Below are 21,145 nucleotides of genomic sequence, written 5' to 3'. Positions count from 1 at the left end.
CCCTGCCCGGGTACTCGAGCCGCCGCTGCAAAGCCAACTTTGGAAAAAGTTTTTTGGGGGAGACTTCGGCTTTGAGGTGCCCAGCTCTGCGCTTTCCGACTTCGGGGGCCTTTCCAGAAAATGTTGCAAAAAACCTAAGCCGACGGGCAGAGGAAAACGCCTTTAGCCGGCGAGCGAAGACGAACCATCGACTGCCGTGTTCTTTTTCCTCGTTGAGGTTGGAGTCCCCTGGGCGCCCCCACACGGCTAGACGCCTCGGCTGGTTCGCGACGCAGCCCCCCGGCCGTGGATGCTCGCTCGGGCTCGGGATCCGCCCAGGTAGCGGCCTCGGACTCTGGTCCGGCGCCCAGGTCCTCCCCAACCCCCCAACGACGGAGCCCGGGCTGGGGGCGGCGGTGCCCGGGGGCCATGCGGGTGAGCCGCGGCGGCGGCTGCAGCGGCCTGAGCGCCTGATCGCCGCAGACCCGAGCAGAGCCCACCTCCCTCCCCAGCCCCCGCCCCCCACCCTGGCCGCGGGGGCGGCGCGCTCGGTCCACGCGTCCGGGGCCCCGCGGGGCCGGGCCCGGAGTCGGCATGAATCGCTGCTGGGCGCTCTTCCTGTCTCTCTGCTGCTACCTGCGTCTGGTCAGCGCCGAGGTGAGTTGCGACGGCGGCTGGGGCTGCTTCGCTTCATTCATTACCCCCGACCCCTACCCCCTGATCGCCCCCTCCTTTCGCTGCAGTGAACTTTGGACCCGTGCAGCCCCTGGGTCTGGCGCCGGGCGCTAGGTGACCTCCGAGGGCTGGGACGCGAGGTCCGGGGACGTGCCCGGCTCTAAGAGGAGGGGGCAGCGGTGCCTTTCTTTCCCAGGGGCGATCTCAGATCTCCGAGCTTTGGGGCGTCAGGGGAAGGTGTGTGTGGTCCTGTCTCCCACCCCTCAGGAACCCGAGAATAAGCCCCCTTCTAGCCCAAGGGAGAGGGCTGGGGTGGTGCCGAGGCAGCAGGCAGCGCGTCCTCCCGAGCCCACTTCGGCTACAGCTTAGGTCCTGTCCAGGACCCGGCTTGCACGGGAGGAGCGAGCTCGCGCACCGGTGGTGGCAGCCACGCCAGTCTTCGGCGGGGGTTTCCGTCCCACCCTGGCTCCAGCTCCCGGCCGAGCTGGGTGCCCTCGGGGCCCGTGCAGGTCTTGCCCGGCCCCAGAGTGCGGTGCACGAGCAGCCGGTGTCTTGGGCGCAGTGGGTGCCGAGAGAGGTTTGGGGCACTTGGGATTAGGGGAGGAGTGGGGGTCTTAGGGAATCCAGCCACCAGGGCGGTGTGTGCCTGAGGTCGCGCCATACCTGCGCCCGCACCCTGCGAGAGAACGCACCTCTCTCCCCCGCTCGCAGGGAGCGGAGCGCGCCGCCTGTAAAAGCCTAGCAGAGCTGGGGTGTAAAAACGTCTGCGGGAGCTATCAGATTGTATTGAGTCCCCCGCACCCCTCCCAGCCTCACGTAGCAGTGAGTTGGCAAGTCTACCCGGAATCCAGGTGGGAAAGGGGGCGGGGCAGGGAGGAGGCGCGAGGTGCCGGGGAGAAGAGGGCAGCGGGGAGTGCGGCGTGCCTGGGTCCCGTCCCGCCTCTGCTCGGCCGCGGCAGGGAGCCCGCACCTCGCCCGCTCCCGGGGAGGGCCGGCCCCTCTCGGCCTCCTACGAGGCGCAGGAAGGAGGAGGCGGCGGCGAAGGGGTTAAGGTGAAGAGCTCCGAGGCCGCGGCCGGGCCTTGGGCCGCCGCCAGCGCAGGTTGTTTTGACCACGGAGGAGCCGTCGCCGTCTCCTTTTGTTCTCGGGGCTCCTCGAGGGCCGCCGGCCGCCCGCCCTGGGGCCCCGCCCTTCCGCGGCCACCCCCCGCGGCCAGCACCCGGGAGGGAGGACGCGGGGCTCAGCCCGGCAGCCTACAGGCCCCTCCCGACGCCCCCTCCTCTCCGCTCCCGCAGCCCCCCGGGCCGCGTCCAGCTGTTGCGAAGGGGGGGCGCCGGCCGGCCCCAGCTGCCGCTTTGCCTCGCCGCGGGGTCTGGGGGCTGGGCCCGGTGCCAGGGCGTCCTGGGAACGGCGGCGTCCTCGCCGCGGCTCTCCGCAGCCCACCCCACCCGGCCCCCCGACTCGCTCACTCACCCCACGCATGCACACTCTTGGCCGGAGGCGATGCTGCGCTCCGGCGGGCGGGCGGGTGCGCAGAGCGACGGGCACGCACTACCGCGGCCGGGTCGCGCGCCCGCCGCCGCCACGCCCGTGCACACGCGGGGCACACGCGCGCGCACCGCATACACACGTACGCACGGCCCCCGAACACGCAGCCTGAGCACACGTGCGCGCACACCTACGCACGCACAGAGGCACGCACGGCCCCTATACCCCCAAACACCAGGTGCCGCCCGCGCGCAACAGGTGAGCCCACCGTGGGCCTTGGAACCTAGTTATCTCTGCAGCGACCCCGTTTCCTTCCTGGGTACTATGTGGGAATGGAAACAGGGACCCTCCCGTCAGGTCCCGGCTCCACAGCACCCACTGGATTTTGCCCGGTCAGGTCAGCTCTAAGCCCCTCAAGCATTATCCTTCTGTGATTGTTTTTTAAAACCATACTCATGTGGCCGAAAATGGGGGGCGCTGTGATGTCCAGAGCGTTTCTCCCTTCAAATAAGCCCTTCATTGAACCTCCAAGACTGGAGGACCCTGAATGGTTGAGGGGGTTTCCCACCCCTGACTGTTCTATCCTCTTTGGGGATCCCCGCAGGCTCTGGAGAGGCTGGGTGACAGCTGGAGAAGGGCTTCCCAGGCCTGCCCTTTCCATTTCCAGCTTCATCCAGCACCTCCTCCTCCTTTTCCAGAGCTCCAGGGCTATGTGTGTTTGGTGGGGAGGCTATGGCATGGAAGCTGGTGCCTTTCTCCTCACTTGAATCACAGCATCATGGCCTTCAGGAATCCACAGTTGTGTAGTGCTTCGCAGTTTACGAAGCAATTTCCTGCAGAGCCTGAGTAAGCCTCAGGAGTCTCTGAGGGAGGAGATCTAAAGGGAAAACCTATTGACATGGGAGCCAGTCCAGGAGGGCTTGCTGGTGGAGGTCGCCTCGGGGTTGGTCGTGTCCTTGGCACGCTTGTACTGAGCTTCAGGTGGAGGCCTCAGCAGCTGGGAAGGAGGGATGGCGAGCTCTGCGGTGGGGCCTGGCTGAGGGTCGGCTGAGGACCATAAGGTTCCATCTCCATCAGCTGAGCTGGCTTCCGGGAGGGTGACTCTCCTTGTCACGTGATGTCTCTGGCCTCTGCACCCTTCTCCCGAGAAGTGAAGGGGCCCGCAGACCTTCAATCACCCAGCTTCTTTCTGGTTTGCTAATGGCCTTAGGTAGTGGGAGACTGACTTGCTGCAGGTTAGGATCAAACAGAATTTGGAGGCTCTGGTGCAAGACCTACGAACAGTGTGTGTGTCTGTGAGAGAGAGAGAGATTGATTCAGCAGGAATGTAAAAGAGGTGCTTGCCATGGGCCTCATAAGTCCCTTTCAGAGTCTGCCCTCACCCGCCACCCCCCCCCCCGCACTGAAATGCCCTTCTAGCACAACTGTTTTCATTTTCTGATTTATTTAGTTGTTTATTATATGTTTCTCCTCACCGGAGTATAAACTCCACTAGAGAGCTTTTGTCCTGGTCACCACTGTCTCTCCTGCTTAGAACGGTGCCTGGCCCATGGTGGATAATCTGTAAATATTTTTGGAAAGGACAGTGAATCCTTGCGGGGGGCGGGGAGGGAAGGACCAGACATGTGTCTAGGGCTTGCTAAGTGCTTTATAAACGCGGCCTCATTCAGTCCTCCCGCAGGGCAGGGCCGCCCGAGGCATCTTCACTTGAGTCCCCCTGCATCGCTCCCTCCCCCATCTCCATCTTGAGAGACAAGCACTTCTTTCTTTTCCATGTCTTGGTACTTGGACTGCCAAGATTAGACTGGATAGAGAGAAAGAAACAGAAGGAAAATTAGATTGCAAAGGTTCTGGGTATCTGGAGCTGGGCCTCAGTTTCTACCACCTTAAAAAAAAAAATGAGAAGGTTGGATCAGCTCAGAGTTCCCCAAGAGCAGCAGAATTAACTGGCCTTTTGAAAATGCAGATTCCTGGGTCCCACTCGGTGCTGGGCGTTGGGACCAGGGCTGGCTGGGGTCAGTGATTGCGATGCGCTGCCAGGATTGTAGCGGCTGCCCTGGCCTCTCTCTTCCTGGTCTGACAGTTTTTCTGCTGGAGGGAGACGTGGGAGCCCAAAGGGGCAGTGGGGACGGCGGGGGGGGGTCCCAGGAGCAATAAGGCAGCGAAATGCTAGGTGGGAAAGGCTAGTTCTAAATGGCTTCCGTGGTCTGCCCAGAGAAGGCTTCTTTAGAGGGCTTGGCTTTGGCATTGACTCTAAATCAGGCCTGCGACTCCCAGGCAGGCGGGCGCTCTGAGGCCTTCTCGTCTGCCAGACACTGACAACGCCCCTGCTGGCTTGAGCCAAGCCTGTGTTGTCTCCCTCAGCTGAACGGCAGGCAGGCCGGGGAGTGTATAGCTGTGTGTACAGCTGGGGCCCAGGCAGAGGGTGGGGTCCAAGCCCCTCTAATCTGCCAGCCTGGCTGGAGCAGGTAATTCACCTGGCCTCAGCTAGCTTGTGCCCTTCCTACCTTCCGCAGCTGGCGTTAGGGGTGGGGTGGGGAGGAGGCTGTTTGCCTTGGCTCCCACAGCTGGCCGTGCCCCAGCTGCCTTCTTGCCACGCCCTCGCCCTGCCAGGAACCCCAGGCCTGAGATCTGGGGCAGCTTCATCAGGGTGCCAGGCCTCCTTTCCTGTCTCCGAGGGGGAGCTGCCCACCCTAAGGAGGCTTCTAGAACCTGTGCCCAGGAAACCCGGGCTGCTCACCCTCCCACACCTCGAATAACCTCTGACCCCCAGCAGGTGCCCATGTGAGTCTCTCCCAGGGCATTGCATCCTGGAGCTGACCACAGGCTGAATTTGCCCACCTCTCGGCCACCCCCAGCCCCGGAAGGGACCCACCCACCAGCCCACACGGCCCCAGGCAAGTGCCAGTGTGGGGCTCAGGTGTCATTTCCTGTGGCCCGGCACAGGGGATGATGCAAAGCCTCATACTCTCCACCTACCCACTATCATCTTCAAAAATGTCCTGCACTGCAGGCCCCGCGCATGCGTGCTGCTCGCTGCTGCCCTCAAGGAGCCACACTGAAGGAATGCATGGGGATCACAGCAGGGCTCATTAACTACCCATCTTTTGCTGGCTGCTCTGCTAGGTGAGATTCCGCCTCCCAATAACGCCGCCGAGGTATTATTAGCCCCATTTAAAAGAGAAAGAAGCGGAGGTTGTGTTCGTTTCTGCTGTATAACAAAGTGAATCAGCCATATGCATACATATATCACCATATCCCCTCCCTCTTGCACCTCCCTCCCACCCTCCCTATCCCACCCCTCTAGGTGGTCACAAAGCAATGAGCAGATCTCCCTGTGCTATTCTACTCCAATAAAGATGTTAAAAAAAAAAAAAAAAGAAAGCAATTCCATTTATAACAGCACCCTAAGAATAATATATTTAGTCATAAAATTAACAAAAGGAGCGTAAGATTTATACATTGAAAAGTACAAAGCATTGTTGAAAGAAATGTTAAAATATCTAAATAAAAAGAATGACACCCATGTTCATGCGTTAGAATAGTAAATACTGTTAGGATGGCATTAATCTTCAAATTGATCTACACATTCAACTCAATCTCTATCAAAATCCCAACTGGCTTCTTTGCAGAAGCTGGCAATTCAGAATTCAGCGTTATGCAACCATCGCCCGTTATTTAATTTTAATTAGAGTAATATGCACCCAAATAGAAATATAAGAATTTTAATAACAGCCCTATTGATAAGAGCCTCAAAATGGAGACAACCCAAAAATATATCGAGTAAAACGTATAAATAAATTGTGGAATACCTATTTAATAGAATGTAAGTGAATGAACCACTACTAAATACAGCAACCTGGGTAAGTCTCACAAATATAATGTTGAACAAAGAAGCCCATTACCAAAGAGAACATAGTTCAGAATCAGACAAACCTACCAGTAATGGAAAATGGGACAGTGGTCACCCTTAAAAGGAGATGCAAGGAGAGCACCTCAGGTGCTGGGATGGTCTGTTTATTTCTCAAGGTATGTGTTTACTTTGTGAAAATTAATTAAGCTGTATACTTATGACCTCTGTACTTTAATGTGTGTATGTTACACTTCAATAAAAAGTTCGACTTAAACAAAAAAGAGAAGCTGAGGGTTTAGGTTGTTAAAAGCCTGACTCCGAGGACCCAGGTTTCCCTGGCAGCTGAAGCCCTTGCTTTGTCTACTACAGAGCTTTTCCGTCTCTTCACTGTGGATGTTTGGGACCAGAGAATCCTTTATTGTGGAGGCTGTCCTGTGCATAGAAGGACGGTTTAGCGGGCTCACTCGCCTCCACCTACTAGATGCCAGTAGATTCCTCTATTTGTAACCACCAAAAATGCCTCCAGACAGGACCAGTGTCCCCCGGGGGCCCACCCACCCTGACCTGGGCCAGCTCCCCAGGGCCCACCCTGACTGAGAACTGCTGCTCATGAGCCCTGCAGGGTGGGGAGCTGACAGGAGCTGAGGTTAATGCCCCGGCAGCTCCATGGTGCTGCGAGAGAGGCGTCCACTCTGCTACTTACGAGTCGTGTAGACCTGTAGCTGTTTACTGAATTTTTCTAAGCCTCAGCTTCCTCATCTGGAAGACGGGAATACAAAAAGCACGAGCCTCGTGGGGCTGGTAGTTGGTACAGCATTTAACTCGGTGCCTGGCCTGCAGTGAGCACTTCACAGACGTTAGCTGTGGTATTCGTGTCAAATCCAGGGGCTCTCAGGGTGTTCTGGGCATCCAGTGGCCAAATTACTGAAAGCACTTGCAGGCATGGCATCTCTGCTTAGAAGAAAGTGGACTCTTTAGGAGGCAGTGTGCTCGGGGGTGGTCCTCCTGGTGGAAGAGGGGGAGAATCATACAGGAGACAACTCCAGAGACAAGGGGAGAGTCCCTCATGCATTTTACCAGTATTTATCGAGCACCTACTGTATGCTTCTCCCACCTCTCCTGTCTCTATCCTGGCCTCTTCCCCACTCAGCCTGGGAGGTTGTGGGTTTGTTTCCATGAGACGGCGTCTCCTTTGCATCATAGGCTGGGTCTGGGGCATCTGCTAGGTAGGCCCGTTTGGGAGTCTCCCTACTCCGCCTTTAGCCAGCTCTCCAGGGGGCAAGGAGGTCTTGGCACGAGTGCTATGTGCCATTTGGTCCTGGGCCTTTGGGCCCCTCTCCTGGGGGGTTAATTGAATCATTACTCCACAAGCAGCCTGGGAGACCTGGCCGGGGACCCCGCCCTGGGCTTTCCTCTGCTGCTTCTACCGCGACCCCCAGGCAGCATTAGAATTGAATCAGATGTCTTCAACCCCCCTCAATTTGCAACTGAGAGCCAGGATCAGAGAGGGGCGGTGGCCAACCTGAGTTCACGGGGAGGTTAGTAGCGGTAGAGGTAAAATCCTGCTCTTTGGACGACCAGATCTGGGGCAGACAAAACCCTCAGGGGCAGTGGCCTGCCTTGGGCTTCACTGGAGACCGGCCAGCTGCTTTCCGTTCCGTGGGTTGGGTCCTGTGTCCACATTTGGAGACCACCAAAGGCGTGGTCTCTCTGGGTTGGAGGAGGCAGGCCACGTGGAGGTGGGGGAGGAAAGTGAGGGGGCAGCTGAGTTGACATCCCTCCCCATCTCACACACACATCCCCTGGTTTCCCGGCTGTGCCGTCGAGGACCCCAGCTCCCAGCCAAGCTTACTGCTAGATCCCCACCCCTCTCTCCCTCATACCTCCCGACCGCCCTAGGCACCAGGCAGGCTTATAAGCTCCACATGCGAATGAAGAAACTCAGCTCAGAGCTCTCAAGGAATTTGCTTTAAGAGCGGACAAGGCCACACGCCACCCTGGCCCTCTGGCTCCAGGGCTGACTCCAGTGGCCAGGCCCGCGTGTGGTGGGACCCCTGGAGGAGGTGTTGAGAAGTGATGAGGAGGCGGAGCTTTGGGGGAAGCTAGAACCTAATCAGTCACCAGGCTCCTAAAAGACCGTTCGGGGAGCACCCCCGGGACTGGCCACGAAGCAGGGAGAGGGCGGCGTTCCTTCCTCGAGGCAGCCTGTGGGAAGCCTCTCAGCACTCCAGTCTTTGGAGTGTTCAGTGCACCAGCTCGAGCGGGGGCGCCTCCCTTCTAAATCCAGGGAAACTGAGGCACAGACTTGCGTAACCCAAGGTCAGGCAGTAGTAAGTCAGGTCTGCTGAAACCCTCCCCAGGGCTCCTCCCACAAGGCGGAGCCCTCCTGTGTGTTTGTGTGTGCACGTGCAAGCGTTGAGCATTTTCTTTGCCCCGAGGCACAAGAAAGAGGCCCTCACCTCTTTTTCAAGACCTTTGGCATCAGCCCCTCAGGTCTCCCTGCCCTTGACCATGGGGGACGGGGCCGTGACATTCCTATTAGGGTTGCTCTCATGTTATTGTAGGACCTGTGATTTCCCTGGAGGAAGCCCGGCTCCAAATGGGGCCTGTTAAAGTGCTTATTAAGTTTCAAGTGTTTTGGGCAACAGGCCAGAGGGGGTCTAAAAATAGGGTTTGGTTGGGCATGTGGCACCGGTGAGCTTTCAGGTTTCCCCGCTGTATCTGAGGATTCCCTTCCCTCCTCTTTTGAGTGAGAGACTAAACAGATAACGCTAGTACATGTGGCCTCCTGAGACCGTCCAACTCTTCAAGCATCTATTAAACACCTTGTGTACCCAGGAGGCTGGGGGTACAGGCTCTGCCATCAGAAAGACTTGGATTTGAATGCAGGTTCTGCTGATAATCGGCTGTAGGAGTCCGACAAAGGATATCGCCTATTTGAGCCTCTGTTTTTACCTCTGTCAAATGGGGATAATTCGATATTCCCATGACAAATGCTGGCTGCCTTTAGCTGTCAGGCGTGGAGGGGAAGCGGAGAGAAATCAGACTGTTGGAGCCTCCAGAACCTGTAGTGTGATGCGGAGACAGATACATACGATCAAATCTAACTTAAAGCAGGCTGAGGTTCTGTTTGGGGGTGAGGGATGCAGATCTGAGCTGCATCTTAGAGCTTCCGCAGGTGCTGCTCCCGGGCCTTTGTGCTCCTGGTTGTCAGGCCTGGAATCTCCCCCCGACCCTGCCTGCCCCCGGCCTGGCTGCCCATTTGTCCGTGGCCAAGGGGCCCTATGGGAACTTGCCATAGGAGGGAGTGTGTGTGTGTGTGTTGCGGGGAAGAGGGCCACGGCTGGGAAAGCCCTTTCTCCCAGCTCACTTGGCCCCCCTGTGTCTGCCTGGCAGGGGGACCCCATTCCCGAGGAGCTCTACGAGATGCTGAGTGACCACTCCATTCGTTCCTTCGATGACCTCCAGCGCCTGCTGCACGGAGACTCCGGAGGTGAATTGAACCCTCGTCCCCTGCTCCGGCCCTCCGCTGAGTCCTGGGGAGCCGGGCGGGCATCCCCGCTGCCAAGGGGGCAGGGCATCTGGCAAGGGCATCCCCACTCCCTTGGCATCCAGAGACCCAGAGGCCTGTGGCAGCCCCACAGGGCTCGGCCACACCTGTCCCGGGCAGGGCTGAGTAGGCAGACGGGTTGCTACCTGGGATGTGGGGTGTGGCGGGAGAAGCTCCCACATGTGGCTCTGGCGGGGTGCAGAGGGCGGGGTGCCGAGAGGAGGGGGCAGGGAGAAGGTACCCAGGGCACCTGCCAAATGTGCATCCGGGTGTGGACTCAGCCGGGGGGTGGTGGTGGTGCCAGTGGGGCCCTCTCCCTGCTCCTCTGGCCGAGGGCCCAGCCTCCAAGGTCTCCGGGGGGCACCTGGCCCATACTAGTGGGCAGCCCTGCCCTTGCCCAAGAGCGCGCTCGGTGCATGGGCACGTGCTTGGTGGCACACACGTGGCGGGGCTGGCGGGCTGGGTCGGGAATGTATTTATAAACGCTGCCTTCAGAGCAAATTCCATTCTATTCTAACCTCTGGCCTGTTCCCTGGAGCCCTGGTCGGCAGCCCCCCTGCACCCCCAGCTCCCCTTCCCTCTGGGGGTTTTGTCTCTTTGTCACTTTGTAATCCTTGCCCAGACTGCTATCTACGGGGGACAGCATTTCCTGCCTTTGTTTCCTCTCCCCGTTGGGCCCCTGGCTCCCTCTCAAAAGCATTCCCGGGCCCTTTCAAACCCGCCTGTGCTGGGGGCTGGCGAGGCAGGCGGGAGGGGGCCCCAGCTGGGCCCACCTATTGTTCACCAGGCCCCCCGCCCCACGTCTCCCACACCTCCCACCCCATGCCCGACTGGCCAGCCCTGGTCAACACAATAGGGCAACTTCCAAATTTAGCTTCTCTGCTGTTTCTTCCCAAGGCCCTTGGCCCTCACCCTTGGGCAGCCCCTGTGTACCCCGGGCGGGAGTCGGTAGCTCCGAGATGAGGTCTTCAATAGCGGGCCTGTTTCAAGGCAACCGTGTGGCTATTTTTTCCTAATCAACTTAACCTTTCCACAAAGCACATCTTTTCCCCATCTCCTCCCCACCAGGGACATTCCAGAGATGGCAGAGAGAAAGGAAGGGAGTGAGAAGGACGGACAGACGTGCTGGCGCAGGAACAGTAGGCTAGATGGAAAGGCACCAGTTATAGCACAGGCTCCTCCAAACAGGACCCACCGGGAGCCTGCACGGATGAGCGGGAGCTTTGCCATGGGCAGGGCCAGTGGGCTCGTGGGCTGGGGAGACCGTGGGAGCGTGAGGTGCTGCGTGGAGGAAGCAGGAGCTGGTCCTCAACCCCCGTAGTGTATTTGCTGGCGCTTCAGCCATCAAGAGATGGAAGGGGCTGCCCACGCTTCGGTGAGGAGCTCCAAGTCTTCTGCAACCCTCACTTCCCGCAGCTGCTTCCGGCTGCCCTCTGCCAGTGATGCTGAGATGAGGGCCACCCAGGATAGAGAAGGGATCTGTGGCTTGTGACTTTAGGAATAAATGGACAACTTAGGGTAGAAGTGTGGCAAAAGGTTAGGGGGAGAGGGAGGAACACGGTGAAAGACTGGGGGCTGGAGAGAGACTAGGGCCGAAGAGGGGGCAGGGCAAGGGCTACCCCAACACCCACCACCCCGCCCCACCAGGCCTGGCCCTTCACCCCTGGCTCTGCCTTCAGCCTCCACCCCCGTCCCTCTCCTTCCCTCCCTCTTCCCCGCCCAACTGGGCCATTGTCCGGGGCTCCAGAGGGGCTGTGTCCGGGGCATGCCGGTCCCCCCTGGGGATTCTGGGAATTTCTCCATTCAGCACTTCCTATGGGAACGCTGGGTGGAGGGGCACTGGAAACTGGCCTTCGGAGTTCTGGGTCCTCACCCTGCCCTGGAGGCCAAGGAGGGTTCTCTTACAGTAGCAAAGGGGATGGGTTATTTTTAACTCCATTGACATGGGTTCTGTCCAAATATGTGGTTGAAGGGCCCGGAGTGGAGCTGATGATCTCTTGGCGATGCAGTCAGGGCCCCACCACCCTCTGAGCACCCTGGCCACGCTGGGGTTTGTCTGGAGGGGCCCCTCCTCAGAGCTAGGACCCTCGGGTTTACAGGGAGCCAGAAGGGGAGACTGTTTTCTGGAGTGGCGTGCCAGCGGGGGGATGGGGAGGGAAGCAGTCCTCCCGCCTGCCCTGGAACCCACATCAGAGGCCCCAGAGCCGTGGTCGAGCCAGCCAACAGTTTTCAGCGTGTGTCTGACCTCCCCTTACAGATGAAGACGGGGCTGAGTTGGACCTGAATTTGACCAGGTCCCATTCTGGAGGCGAGCTGGACAGCTTATCCCGCGGGAGGAGGAGCCTAGGTAAGACTGAGGGTGAGAACGGTGGCCTCTGAGCCAGGGAAGAATTGGGGATGCAGCCAGCCCGAGGCCGGAGGGTCTGCTCCTTCGTCCTGACACCTAGGACCGGGTGGAAGCTGAAAGAGCACAGCCACCCTTAAATACCCTCTATCGAGGGGCTAAGTCATCATCCTCCCCTCCCCCAACACACACTGTTTTCTGAATATAGCTCGTTAAAACCTCATTGGTGGGGCTTCCCTGGTGGCGCAGTGGTTGAGAGTCCGCCTGCCGATGCAGGGGACACGGGTTCGTGCCCCGGTCCGGGAGGATCCCACATGCCGTGGTGCGGCTGGGCCCGTGAGCCGTGGCCGCTGAGCCTGCGCGTCCGGAGCCTGTGCTTCGCAACGGGAGAGGCCACAACAGTGAGAGGCCTGCCTAGCACCAAAAAAAAAAAAAAAAAAAAAAAAACCTCATTGGTTCATCAGTTCAACCTTAGAGGTAGAGATTATTAACCCCATTTTATAGAGTTGAAAACTGGGGCCCAGAGAGGGTAAAAAAAGCAGCTGAGGTCACACAGCTAGCAAGTGGTGGGGCTGGGATCCTAAGCGGCTCTTCTTGCTTGAACCCCGTGCCGCCGAAGGGCTGCATGTCTCCTCTAGGGCGAAGCGCTGTGCCTATGACAGCAGGCTTGAAGCAAAGGAGGGTGCAGGTCACTGGGTCCCCCAGAAGCTTTCTTAGGGAGGCGGTGCCCCTCCTCCAAGCCCCTCCTCCTCTCTGCCCACCTGCAGTCCCCAAAATTCTGTAGACCGTGGCTGGGGGCCCCCGCCACATAAGAGTCAGGTGGCCCGAGTTTCACTCTTTGCTCTGTGAATTTGGGCAGCTAATTTAGCTCTCCGAGCCTCAGTTCCTCTATATGTGAATAATGACAGATGACAGTTGCCCCAGCATTGACTGTAAGCCTGCTGTAGGCCAAGTTTCACTTACTTCTTTGATCGGCAAGTACAGTAGAGGAACTGTTATTTTCCCATTTCATAGGTGAGGAGACTGAGGCTTGAAAGAAGCAAAAACATAAGAATAGATTACAGTGTAAACAGCAATGTGAGAGTGGCTACAAGATAATACACAAGTAAGGGCCACATGCCGGGCAAACTCATAAGTGTGCGAAATCATCGAATAAAATGGTTGAGGGCTGGCGGGAGGAAACTGACGTGTACCCCACCCCAGCGCTCTCGGAATGATCTCACTTGATCCTTACAGTGGTTTTGGGGTGTAGATCTCATCATCCCCATTTTTATTTATTTATGGGGCGGCATTGGGTCTTTGTTGCGGTGCACAGACTTCTCATTGCGGTGGCTTCTCTTGAGGCAGAGCACGGGCTCTAGGCTCTCGGGCTTCAGCAGTTGTGGCGCACGGCATGTTGCTCTGCGACCCGTGGGATCTTCCCGGACCGGGGCTCAAACCCGTGTCCCCTGCGTCGGCAGGCGGACTCTCAACCACTGTGCCACCAGGGAAGTCCCTGATCATCCCCACTTTGCACGTGGGGAAACTGAGGCCTCAAGCGTGTCAGCAGCCTGCCCAAGTCCCGTGGCTGGTAACCCTCCATGCTGGGGTTGAAGGAGATGGGACAGGCCAGCGTTTCGGAGGGCGAGCAGCCCCAGAGGGGCTCCGTGCTGAGCTTTGCGGTTGGTGGGGCTTCTGGACAGGCCCACCACCCTGATGGAGGTCCCCGCCCCCTCCAGGTTCCCCGACAGTCGCTGAGCCAGCCATGATCGCCGAGTGCAAGACACGCACCGAGGTGTTCGAGATCTCGCGGCGCCTCATAGACCGCACCAACGCCAACTTCCTGGTGTGGCCGCCCTGCGTGGAGGTGCAGCGCTGCTCCGGCTGCTGCAACAACCGCAATGTGCGGTGCCGCCCCACGCAGGTGCAGCTGCGGCCCGTTCAGGTACCCAGGCCTCGGCCAGCCCAGGGTAGGGGGCGCGGGACTCGCTGACCAGGCTTCCAGGGGGCATCCAGAGGCCTTCCTGGCGGGCTCCGGGGCTCCGTCCAGAGAGGGCCGATCTCGAGAAGCTCCCTCCTGACAGGTGTGCAGAGGCCGCCCATGGGTCCGCTGAGGCCATCCAGGCTGCGGTGACCATGAGCCACAGACAGGCCCCCGGGGTGGGGCCGTGTGTAAAGGATGCTGCCTCCTCCTTTACAGGGATCACATCCCCAAATGTCCCTGGAACAGACAGGTCCACGTACATATTGGGCACTCAGAACGTTCTGGGCAGCTGTTCAACTTCCCTCAAAGATCTCCCCTATTCAGGGCTCTCAGTTTTCTTCAATCCACACAGAGAGAGGCTCAGCTAGTTGCCCCAGCATCTTTAACACCCGCCCATCTCCCTTTGACAGGTCGTGTCTTTAGCAAGGAGGGCAGAGAGACCCCCCCCCCCCCCCCCCCGCGCAGGCAACAGACCCTGCAAGAGCTGGGGCAGCCCCTGGCAGAGAGCCAGAATGCGGAATCCCGTCCCCTTTCTGGAAAGATTGGGTGTACACTCTGACTCAAGGGAAATTTTAGAGTAGAGGCCGTCCTGGGGAGCTCCTGGTCTCACACGGGGCAGGGCCGGGCCGGAGACGTCTCAGCTGTCTTCTGACTTATGTGGAAAGGTTTCTGCACCCCTGGGGGCAGCTTCGCCCACACACCAGCTCAGGCTGGGCCGAGCTGCTGCTGGGCGGTGGGCACGCTTCTCCAGGGCTCAGGACCGGCTTGGAGCTCCCTACCTACGCTTGCCGAGTGCCCTGCCTGCCTCATCACACACCCCTCCCCTATGGTCAGCCGTGGCCTTGCCTCGTGCCGGCCTTCCATCCCAGGCCTGGGCCTTGGGCCCAAGATTACCAATGTCACTTTCTACCCCGGCGCCCACTGTCATGGTATCTCCTGTCCCCAACGCTGCCAGCTCTGTGGATGGACACCTGACAGCTGACCTCCCCCTTCCCGCCTCCCTCCTGGATAAAGCCTCCCCCCACTTCCTTCCAGACAACCATCTCCCCGCCTCTGCCGCAGCCCCTGACCTTGGCTGGCGCTCAGGGAATGAGGACACCACAGGCCCCACGCTTAACCGGGAAATGCCTTTCTCCCTCTCTGGGGGATCTGAGGGGGGCTGCCGGAGACCAGGTCAGGAGGGCTTGTTTTGATGGAAAAGCTACGAGAAGAGCAGAGGGCAAGGTCCTGCCATTGTTTGGGCCAAAGCCTCTACCCTGCTGCAATCCAGGCTTTCGAGGAAAGATCACCGCAGGGGATGCTGGGGGGTAGAGCGTGCAGGCAGCTCTCTCGGCCCCTGCCTGGGTGGTCTTACGGAGGCGCTTTGGTGGTTCTGCCTTCCAGGTAAGAAAGATTGAGATTGTACGGAAGAAGCCAACCTTTAAGAAGGCCACGGTGACCTTGGAGGACCACCTGGCGTGCAAGTGTGAGACGGTGGTGGCGCGACCCGTGACCCGAAGTCCCGGGAGTCCCCAGGAGCAGCGAGGTAACCGCCCAACCAGGGTCTGCCTCTCATTGCTCAGCCCCCTTCTTCTGTGGCAGCTGCTCGGGGGCACGCTGGGGGAATTGGATCTGGCGTGCCCCTGCTTAAGTTCACCTGAAGCTTTCCATGTCGCTGATAACAGTCCAGATTCCTCCCCTGCCTGGGAGGCGTTATGTGAGGATGTAGCCCCCCGGTTGGCCCCTCTGGCCTCGTTGCCACCCAGTCCCCCTCAATTACGCCACCCCAGCCAGGCTGGCCTGTTTGAGTGGCCAAATAAGTTTCTGCCTCATGGCCTTTCTTTGTACATGTCACTCTGGCTGAAATTCACTCCTCCTGGCTCTTCACAAGCCTAGGTCCTAAGGTCAGAAGTCACCTCCTCCGAGAAGTCTGCTGGCCGCCCCATCCAGAGCGGCCCCCATCCCAGTCTTGCTACCGTAGCCCCCTACTTTGTTTTGTGAGTGCGTGAAATGGTGGGAGGAACCATGGCCTGAATGAGAGAACACCCTAAGGCATATGTCGTAACCAGATATTTGACGACTTGTCCTGGGGAGGAGAAATCAAACTAATTCCTTGTAGCCTTGATGAGGGAGTTAGGACCAGTTGGGGGGGGAGAATCACCGGAGAGAGATTTTAACTACATATATGCGAAAGCTGGTGACCAGTCAGGGGTCCAAGATGGAATTGTCTGCCTTGTGAGGTGGTGAGTTCTGTGTTCCTGGAGGTATGCAAGTAAAGACTGGGCCACAATGTAGCAGGGATGTGACAGATAGGGTTCAAACACACGGATAAGTTGGAACTGGAGTTCTGTTCCTGTCCTTAGATTTCACGAATTCACAACTTCAGGGGCAAGTTTGACTTAAAGAGTTGAAAGGGACTGAAAAAATGGTCCAGTTGCCTCCTCTACATTTCATGGAGGAGGTGCCTGAGGCCCAGATAAGCTGAGGTCTTGCCCAGGGTCACACAGACAGTTGCAGGTAGGGGCATGGCTAGAATTCAGGTATCCTGAAGTTCTGTTCTTAGCTCTTCCCTCACCCTGACAGCTGTCACTGGCTCTTAACTTGCCTCGTCTTTTTTTTTTTAAGGATTTAAAAGTTTTAGAGCTAGAGATGATCTTACAAGTCAGTCTTTCAGTGTTACTAATGGGGCTGCTGGAGCACAGAGAGGTTAAGGGACTTCATGAAGGTAGCACAGCGGCAAAGTTGAGCCTGGAACCCAGGTCTTGGAACATCTAGTTTTGGGTTCTTTTGACTGTATCTGCTGCCTTTTCTCCCTCGAGGAGAAAAGTAAGGATCAAATGAGACTCATTAAGTTAATAGGATTGGATGAGCATAAAAAAATCATGCAACTGACTGTGTGGATTTTCAATAACTTTCTATGGTTAGGGGACAGGACAATCTCACTGTCATTTCTTACTAACAAGCCTCCTGAAGACAGGGCCATCTCAGCCTCTTCCTCCTGTTCTAAGAGCTGAGTGACGGATGACCTAGGAAGGCTGAGAATTTGACAGCTTCAAACTGACACGCTGTAAATTATTTGTGGAGTTAATATGGAGAATGACTGCTGTTCAGGAAAAATTATATTCTTCTTTATGTTTAGAATGGGGTTCTTTTCCCTGCCTTTGTTTCACGTGATTTTCTGAACCAGTTTCTTAGGAGGCACGTTCGACCACTTGATATGTAGGTCTTGCCATTTTAGTTTCAGCATTTTGGCCCTGGGTGACAGACAGTTCCTGTGGCCGCTGGTGCTGTGGCACGTGTGATAGTCAGTGTCAGACCTCCTGGGCTCAAATCTCTGCCCTGTCACTTATGAGCTGAGTGATGACCTTGATCTTGCTCCGGCTTTTCCCAGCCCAGCGTCCTGCTGATGGCCGTCTCTGGCCCTTCAATGGGCCTGTCGGGCAGCCTCCCTCAAGGGGGACCTGGGACCCCACTGAGTCCCTAAATTTCCTACTTGCAGCCGTGAGGTAGCTGCCTCATGGGAGCCTGTGTCTGTGAGGTGGGAAGTCAGGCATTGGCCCCAAAGTAGCTGGGTGGGCTGGGGAGAACTCTGAGGGCTCCCAGGAAGAGGCAGGTCTTGAGCTTGGCAGAGAAAACCTTCGTTGCTAGGGTGTCTACCTAGGAGCCCAGGAGGAAGGGAGACATAAGTGCTAATCTTGACCAAGACTGGCAGGCACTGTGATTTACAGCCCAGTGGTTGAAAGCATGGATTCCAGGGGCAGATCCCTGCATTCAAGGCCCAGACTTTCTGCCTCAGTTTCCTCATCTGTCAACTGTACAAACCTATACCTGCTGTGAGGATAAATAAGCTTAGAACTTTGACAGGTGCATGCTAGCTGGCGATTTCCATGTATTATCTCCTAAACCTAGGGGGCCAGGGCTGCTGTTCTCAGTTTTAAAGATGTGGGAACTGAGGCACAGAGAGTGTATGTGACTTGCCCCAAAGCATACAGCTAACACCTGGGAGAGCCCAGTTTGGACCCAGGTGGTCCGGCTCTCGGAGTGGCTAGGGCCAGGCAGACGACAGGTACAACGGAGGGAAAGGCCCAGGTCAGTGGTGGAGGGGTGTGGTTATGCCCGAAGCCTAGTGGCTCCCCCATCCCATGACCGGAAGAGGCTGAGGTTGGTGGGAGGAAACCTCAGTAGGGGGTCAAAGGAAGGAAAAAAGAAACAAGTGAATAAGAGCAGCTGCTATTCACTGATCACTTCTCTAAACCTAGTGGCTTAAGACAATAGTCATTTTCTATGCTCTCTCCCGTCTGTGGGTTGAGCGCACTCAGCTGGGTGGTCCTGGTGGCATCTCTTGCAGTTGCAGTCAGTTATCTGGAGGCTGCACTAGGAGAGCTGGGCCTCTCTCCCTCTCCCTGTAGTCCAGGGCCTCTCCTCCCCACGTGGCTCCCACATGTGGCAACCCCAGCAGGCGAACCAGACTTCTTATGTGACAGCACAGGGTTCTCCAAAGTGCAAAGGTGGGAGCTGCCAGGCCTTCTTAAGGCTCATGCCTGGAACCGACCAGCACCAGTCTGCCTCCTTAAATTGGTCAACAGATCCAAGTCCAGTCCAGGTACAAGGGGCGTGGAAATCAGGGTCATATCACTGGGGTAATGACAAAGAACTTGAGGCCGTAGTTTATCTGCTCCCCTCCGTGTTTGCCAGCATATTGTCAGCTATTCCTTCCACCAGCCCTATGAGGTGGGCGGTTTGTTATCCCCATTTCACAGATGGGGAAGCAGAGGCACAGAATGGTTCAGTAATTGTCCCTAAGGTACAGCTGGTGAGCGGTGGAGTTGGGGTTTGAACCCAGGAGGTCTGGCTGGGTTCAAATCTAGACTCCCCTCCCACCCCTCCTCTCAGCCCAGAGGATATGGGGAGGTCTGTGGCGGGCCTTAGTCAAGGGGATAGACACCCCCAGATCCCCGCCAGTGTTCATCCACCTGCTAACCAGACCTTTCTTTCTCTCAAGCAGCCAGGACGCCCCAAACTCGGGTGACCATTCGGACGGTGCGAGTCCGCCGGCCCCCCAAGGGGAAGCACCGGAAGTTCAAGCACACGCATGACAAGAAGGCGCTGAAGGAGACCCTCGGAGCCTAGGGGCATCTGCAGGAGAGTGCGGGCAGGTGAGGGCCCGGCGGGGAAACTGAGGCCCAGCGCCCTGTGTTCCTTCTCCCTGGCCTGTGGCTTTGGCTGAGGAAGGGGTGGGGGGAGAGGCATTTTCCCGTACAAAATCCAGGCTCTAAGCCTTGATCCCCTCTTCCAGTTATCAAATGGAGTTTTTCCACGGCACAGGTTGGGTGAGGGGCTTTAGGGACCCCTGCCCAGCTGTGTCTCAGTATGCCCTAAGAGAATGGGAGGTCTAAACGTCAAATCTTCCAGCCCTGAGCCCTGCTGGAAATCAGGGGCAGCTGGTTGACCCCAGCTCCCTGCCCCTGGTTGCCTGTAAGAGTGAGATAGAGCCCTAGGCTGTTTCTGACCCCCATGTCCCTCTGCTTGGCCTACAGGGTTATTTAATATGGTATTTGCTGTATTGCCCCCATGGGGTCCTTGGAGTGATAATATTGTTCCCCTCGTCCGTCTGTCTCGATGCCTGATTCGGACGGCCAATGGTGCTTCCCCCGCCCCTCCACGTGTCCGTCCACCCTTCCACCAGTGGGTCTCCCCTCAGTGGCCTCCAGCGTCTTGCCCAGAAGCTCAAGAAGGAAATGAAGGACCTGGACTCCATCGCTGTCTTCCTCTCCTGACCTGGAGAAAATGGGATGAAAGTGCAAGAGAGACTGATGGGGTCGCTGGTGGGGGAAAGGAGCTTCCTTCCCCAGCGCTGTGGACTGGCCTGAAACCCTGCGCGTGGGCCTGAGGACCTCTCAGCGTGGCCTGCCTGCTCCCTGGACCCGCAGCCAGCTCTGACGGGAGCACCCCCAGGCAGGCCAGGGCACTCGTACTCCTGTGGCTGAGACCGTGTTGGAGAGCATAGACTGGAGAAAACCCCCTCCTGCGATGCCCAGGCCCGGTCATCCGCCCTTGGTTAGCTCTGCTCACAGTGGCTTCTTTTCATTTTATACGTTTGAATTCTCTGAAGATGCGGACTCCTCCAGGCAGGTGTGGCCAGAGCACCAGGCAGCCAAGTGCCCTCTCCGACGGGTTAGAGATGAAGTTTGCTCCGGAGGTGGATGGAGATGGTGACCTGGGCATGCTCTGCCTCCTTCCACTCCCCCTGTTCACTTTTTCCTCTGTTTCATCTCTCTACCTCCGCCCTGTGTCTCCTCCTGTCCTGACCCTTCAGTCTGCTCCGCCAAGGGGCTCTTGGACCCCTTCCTGAGGCCGCAGATAACCCCAGTCACTGCTCTGTAGGACAGAAGACCGGGGCCCAGGGCAGCAGAGGGCCTGCCTGTCGTATCCCAGCCCAGCCAAGACTGCCATGTAAGGTTGTACCGGGTGTGCACTGCACAAGGGCACTGCATGCAGGGAGCACAGGTGACACACAACCGTAGACGTGACCAATTTGTATATTTATTATGACAATTTTTTGGCAGATGGAGGTAAAGTGTCTTGAGGAAAGGGATCCTTTTCCTAATTGACACAAAGGCTCTGTGTGGACTGGCTGTGCTTCTGACCCAGCCCACGACTTGGAGCGGTCAGACAGGACTGAGCCCTTAGTGGGGGACAGGGGAGCAGCACTTGTCCCTGTGGCCTCCATTTCCCCAAGTCCTCAGCTCAAGCAGTCTCCCCTTTAGGCAGGTGTGAAAAACCCAAGAGAAAGTCTCCAAGGGTAGGGGATAGCCCTTGCTCCACCCCTGCACACACCCCTCTTCTTAGATCTTTTTGAGTTCCATCTCTGGTGGCTCCTCCCAGGAAACCAGCTCTTGGGCTGGGAGTGGGGGAGAAAAGGGAAAAGATCCCCAGGGCCCCCTAGGGGTGGGGTCTGAGCTCCCACCTCCCTTTCCACCTTCTACTGCACTTTCCCTCCTCCCCCCATCTCCTAAATCTGCTTCCTTCAGTTTGTAAAGTCGGTGATTATATTTTTGGGGGCTTTCCTTTTATTTTTTAAATGTAAAATTTATTTATATTCCGTATTTAAAGTTGTAAAAAAAAAATAACCACAAAACAAAACCAAATGAATCCGCTGGAGATCTGTCTGTTGGCACTGCATGTGACAATTACCCTTTGCGCATTGGCAGGATTTGCCGACAGCTTACGACGGGTTCCTCTCGCTCTGGGAGACTCAGGCGCAAACTCATGCGCGCGCGCACGCGCCCCCACACATTCACACATGCATGCGCA

General features: G+C 57.5%; 1 protein-coding gene across 4 annotated transcripts; it reads left to right on the top strand.

Moving 5' to 3' along the window:
- Positions 1–472: 472 nt before the first annotated feature.
- On the top strand, positions 473–21,000 carry PDGFB (platelet derived growth factor subunit B). Of its 4 annotated transcripts, none has more exons than XM_067010231.1 (7): positions 473–636; positions 9,392–9,488; positions 11,803–11,892; positions 13,608–13,813; positions 15,236–15,377; positions 18,837–18,987; positions 19,518–21,000. In XM_067010231.1, the coding sequence occupies exons 1-6, from the start codon at positions 574–576 to the stop codon at positions 18,959–18,961; spliced, it is 723 nt and encodes a 240-aa protein (XP_066866332.1). In that variant the 5' UTR covers positions 473–573; the 3' UTR covers positions 18,962–18,987; positions 19,518–21,000. The 4 variants fall into 4 exon arrangements, with proteins under 4 accessions (XP_066866332.1, XP_058938416.1, XP_058938413.1 ...); XM_059082433.2 differs by having other exon boundaries at positions 19,369–21,000; XM_059082430.2 differs by having other exon boundaries at positions 18,834–18,987; positions 19,369–21,000.
- Positions 21,001–21,145: the final 145 nt, after the last annotated feature.

Source organism: Kogia breviceps, chromosome 12, assembly GCF_026419965.1.
Source record: "Kogia breviceps isolate mKogBre1 chromosome 12, mKogBre1 haplotype 1, whole genome shotgun sequence".
NCBI classification, from domain to species: domain Eukaryota; kingdom Metazoa; phylum Chordata; class Mammalia; order Artiodactyla; family Physeteridae; genus Kogia; species Kogia breviceps.
This window is presented reverse-complemented; position numbering and strand designations above follow the sequence as displayed.

Bases quoted from the DNA above. Each gene is read 5' to 3' on its own strand.
- PDGFB (XM_059082430.2), top strand. From the start codon at position 574: ATGAATCGCTGCTGGGCGCTCTTCCTGTCTCTCTGCTGCTACCTGCGT. The intron at 637-9,391 runs GTGAGTTGCGAC...TCTGCCTGGCAG, and splicing joins TGCGTCTGGTCAGCGCCGAG to GGGGACCCCATTCCCGAGGA. The intron at 11,893-13,607 runs GTAAGACTGAGG...CGCCCCCTCCAG, and splicing joins CCGCGGGAGGAGGAGCCTAG to GTTCCCCGACAGTCGCTGAG.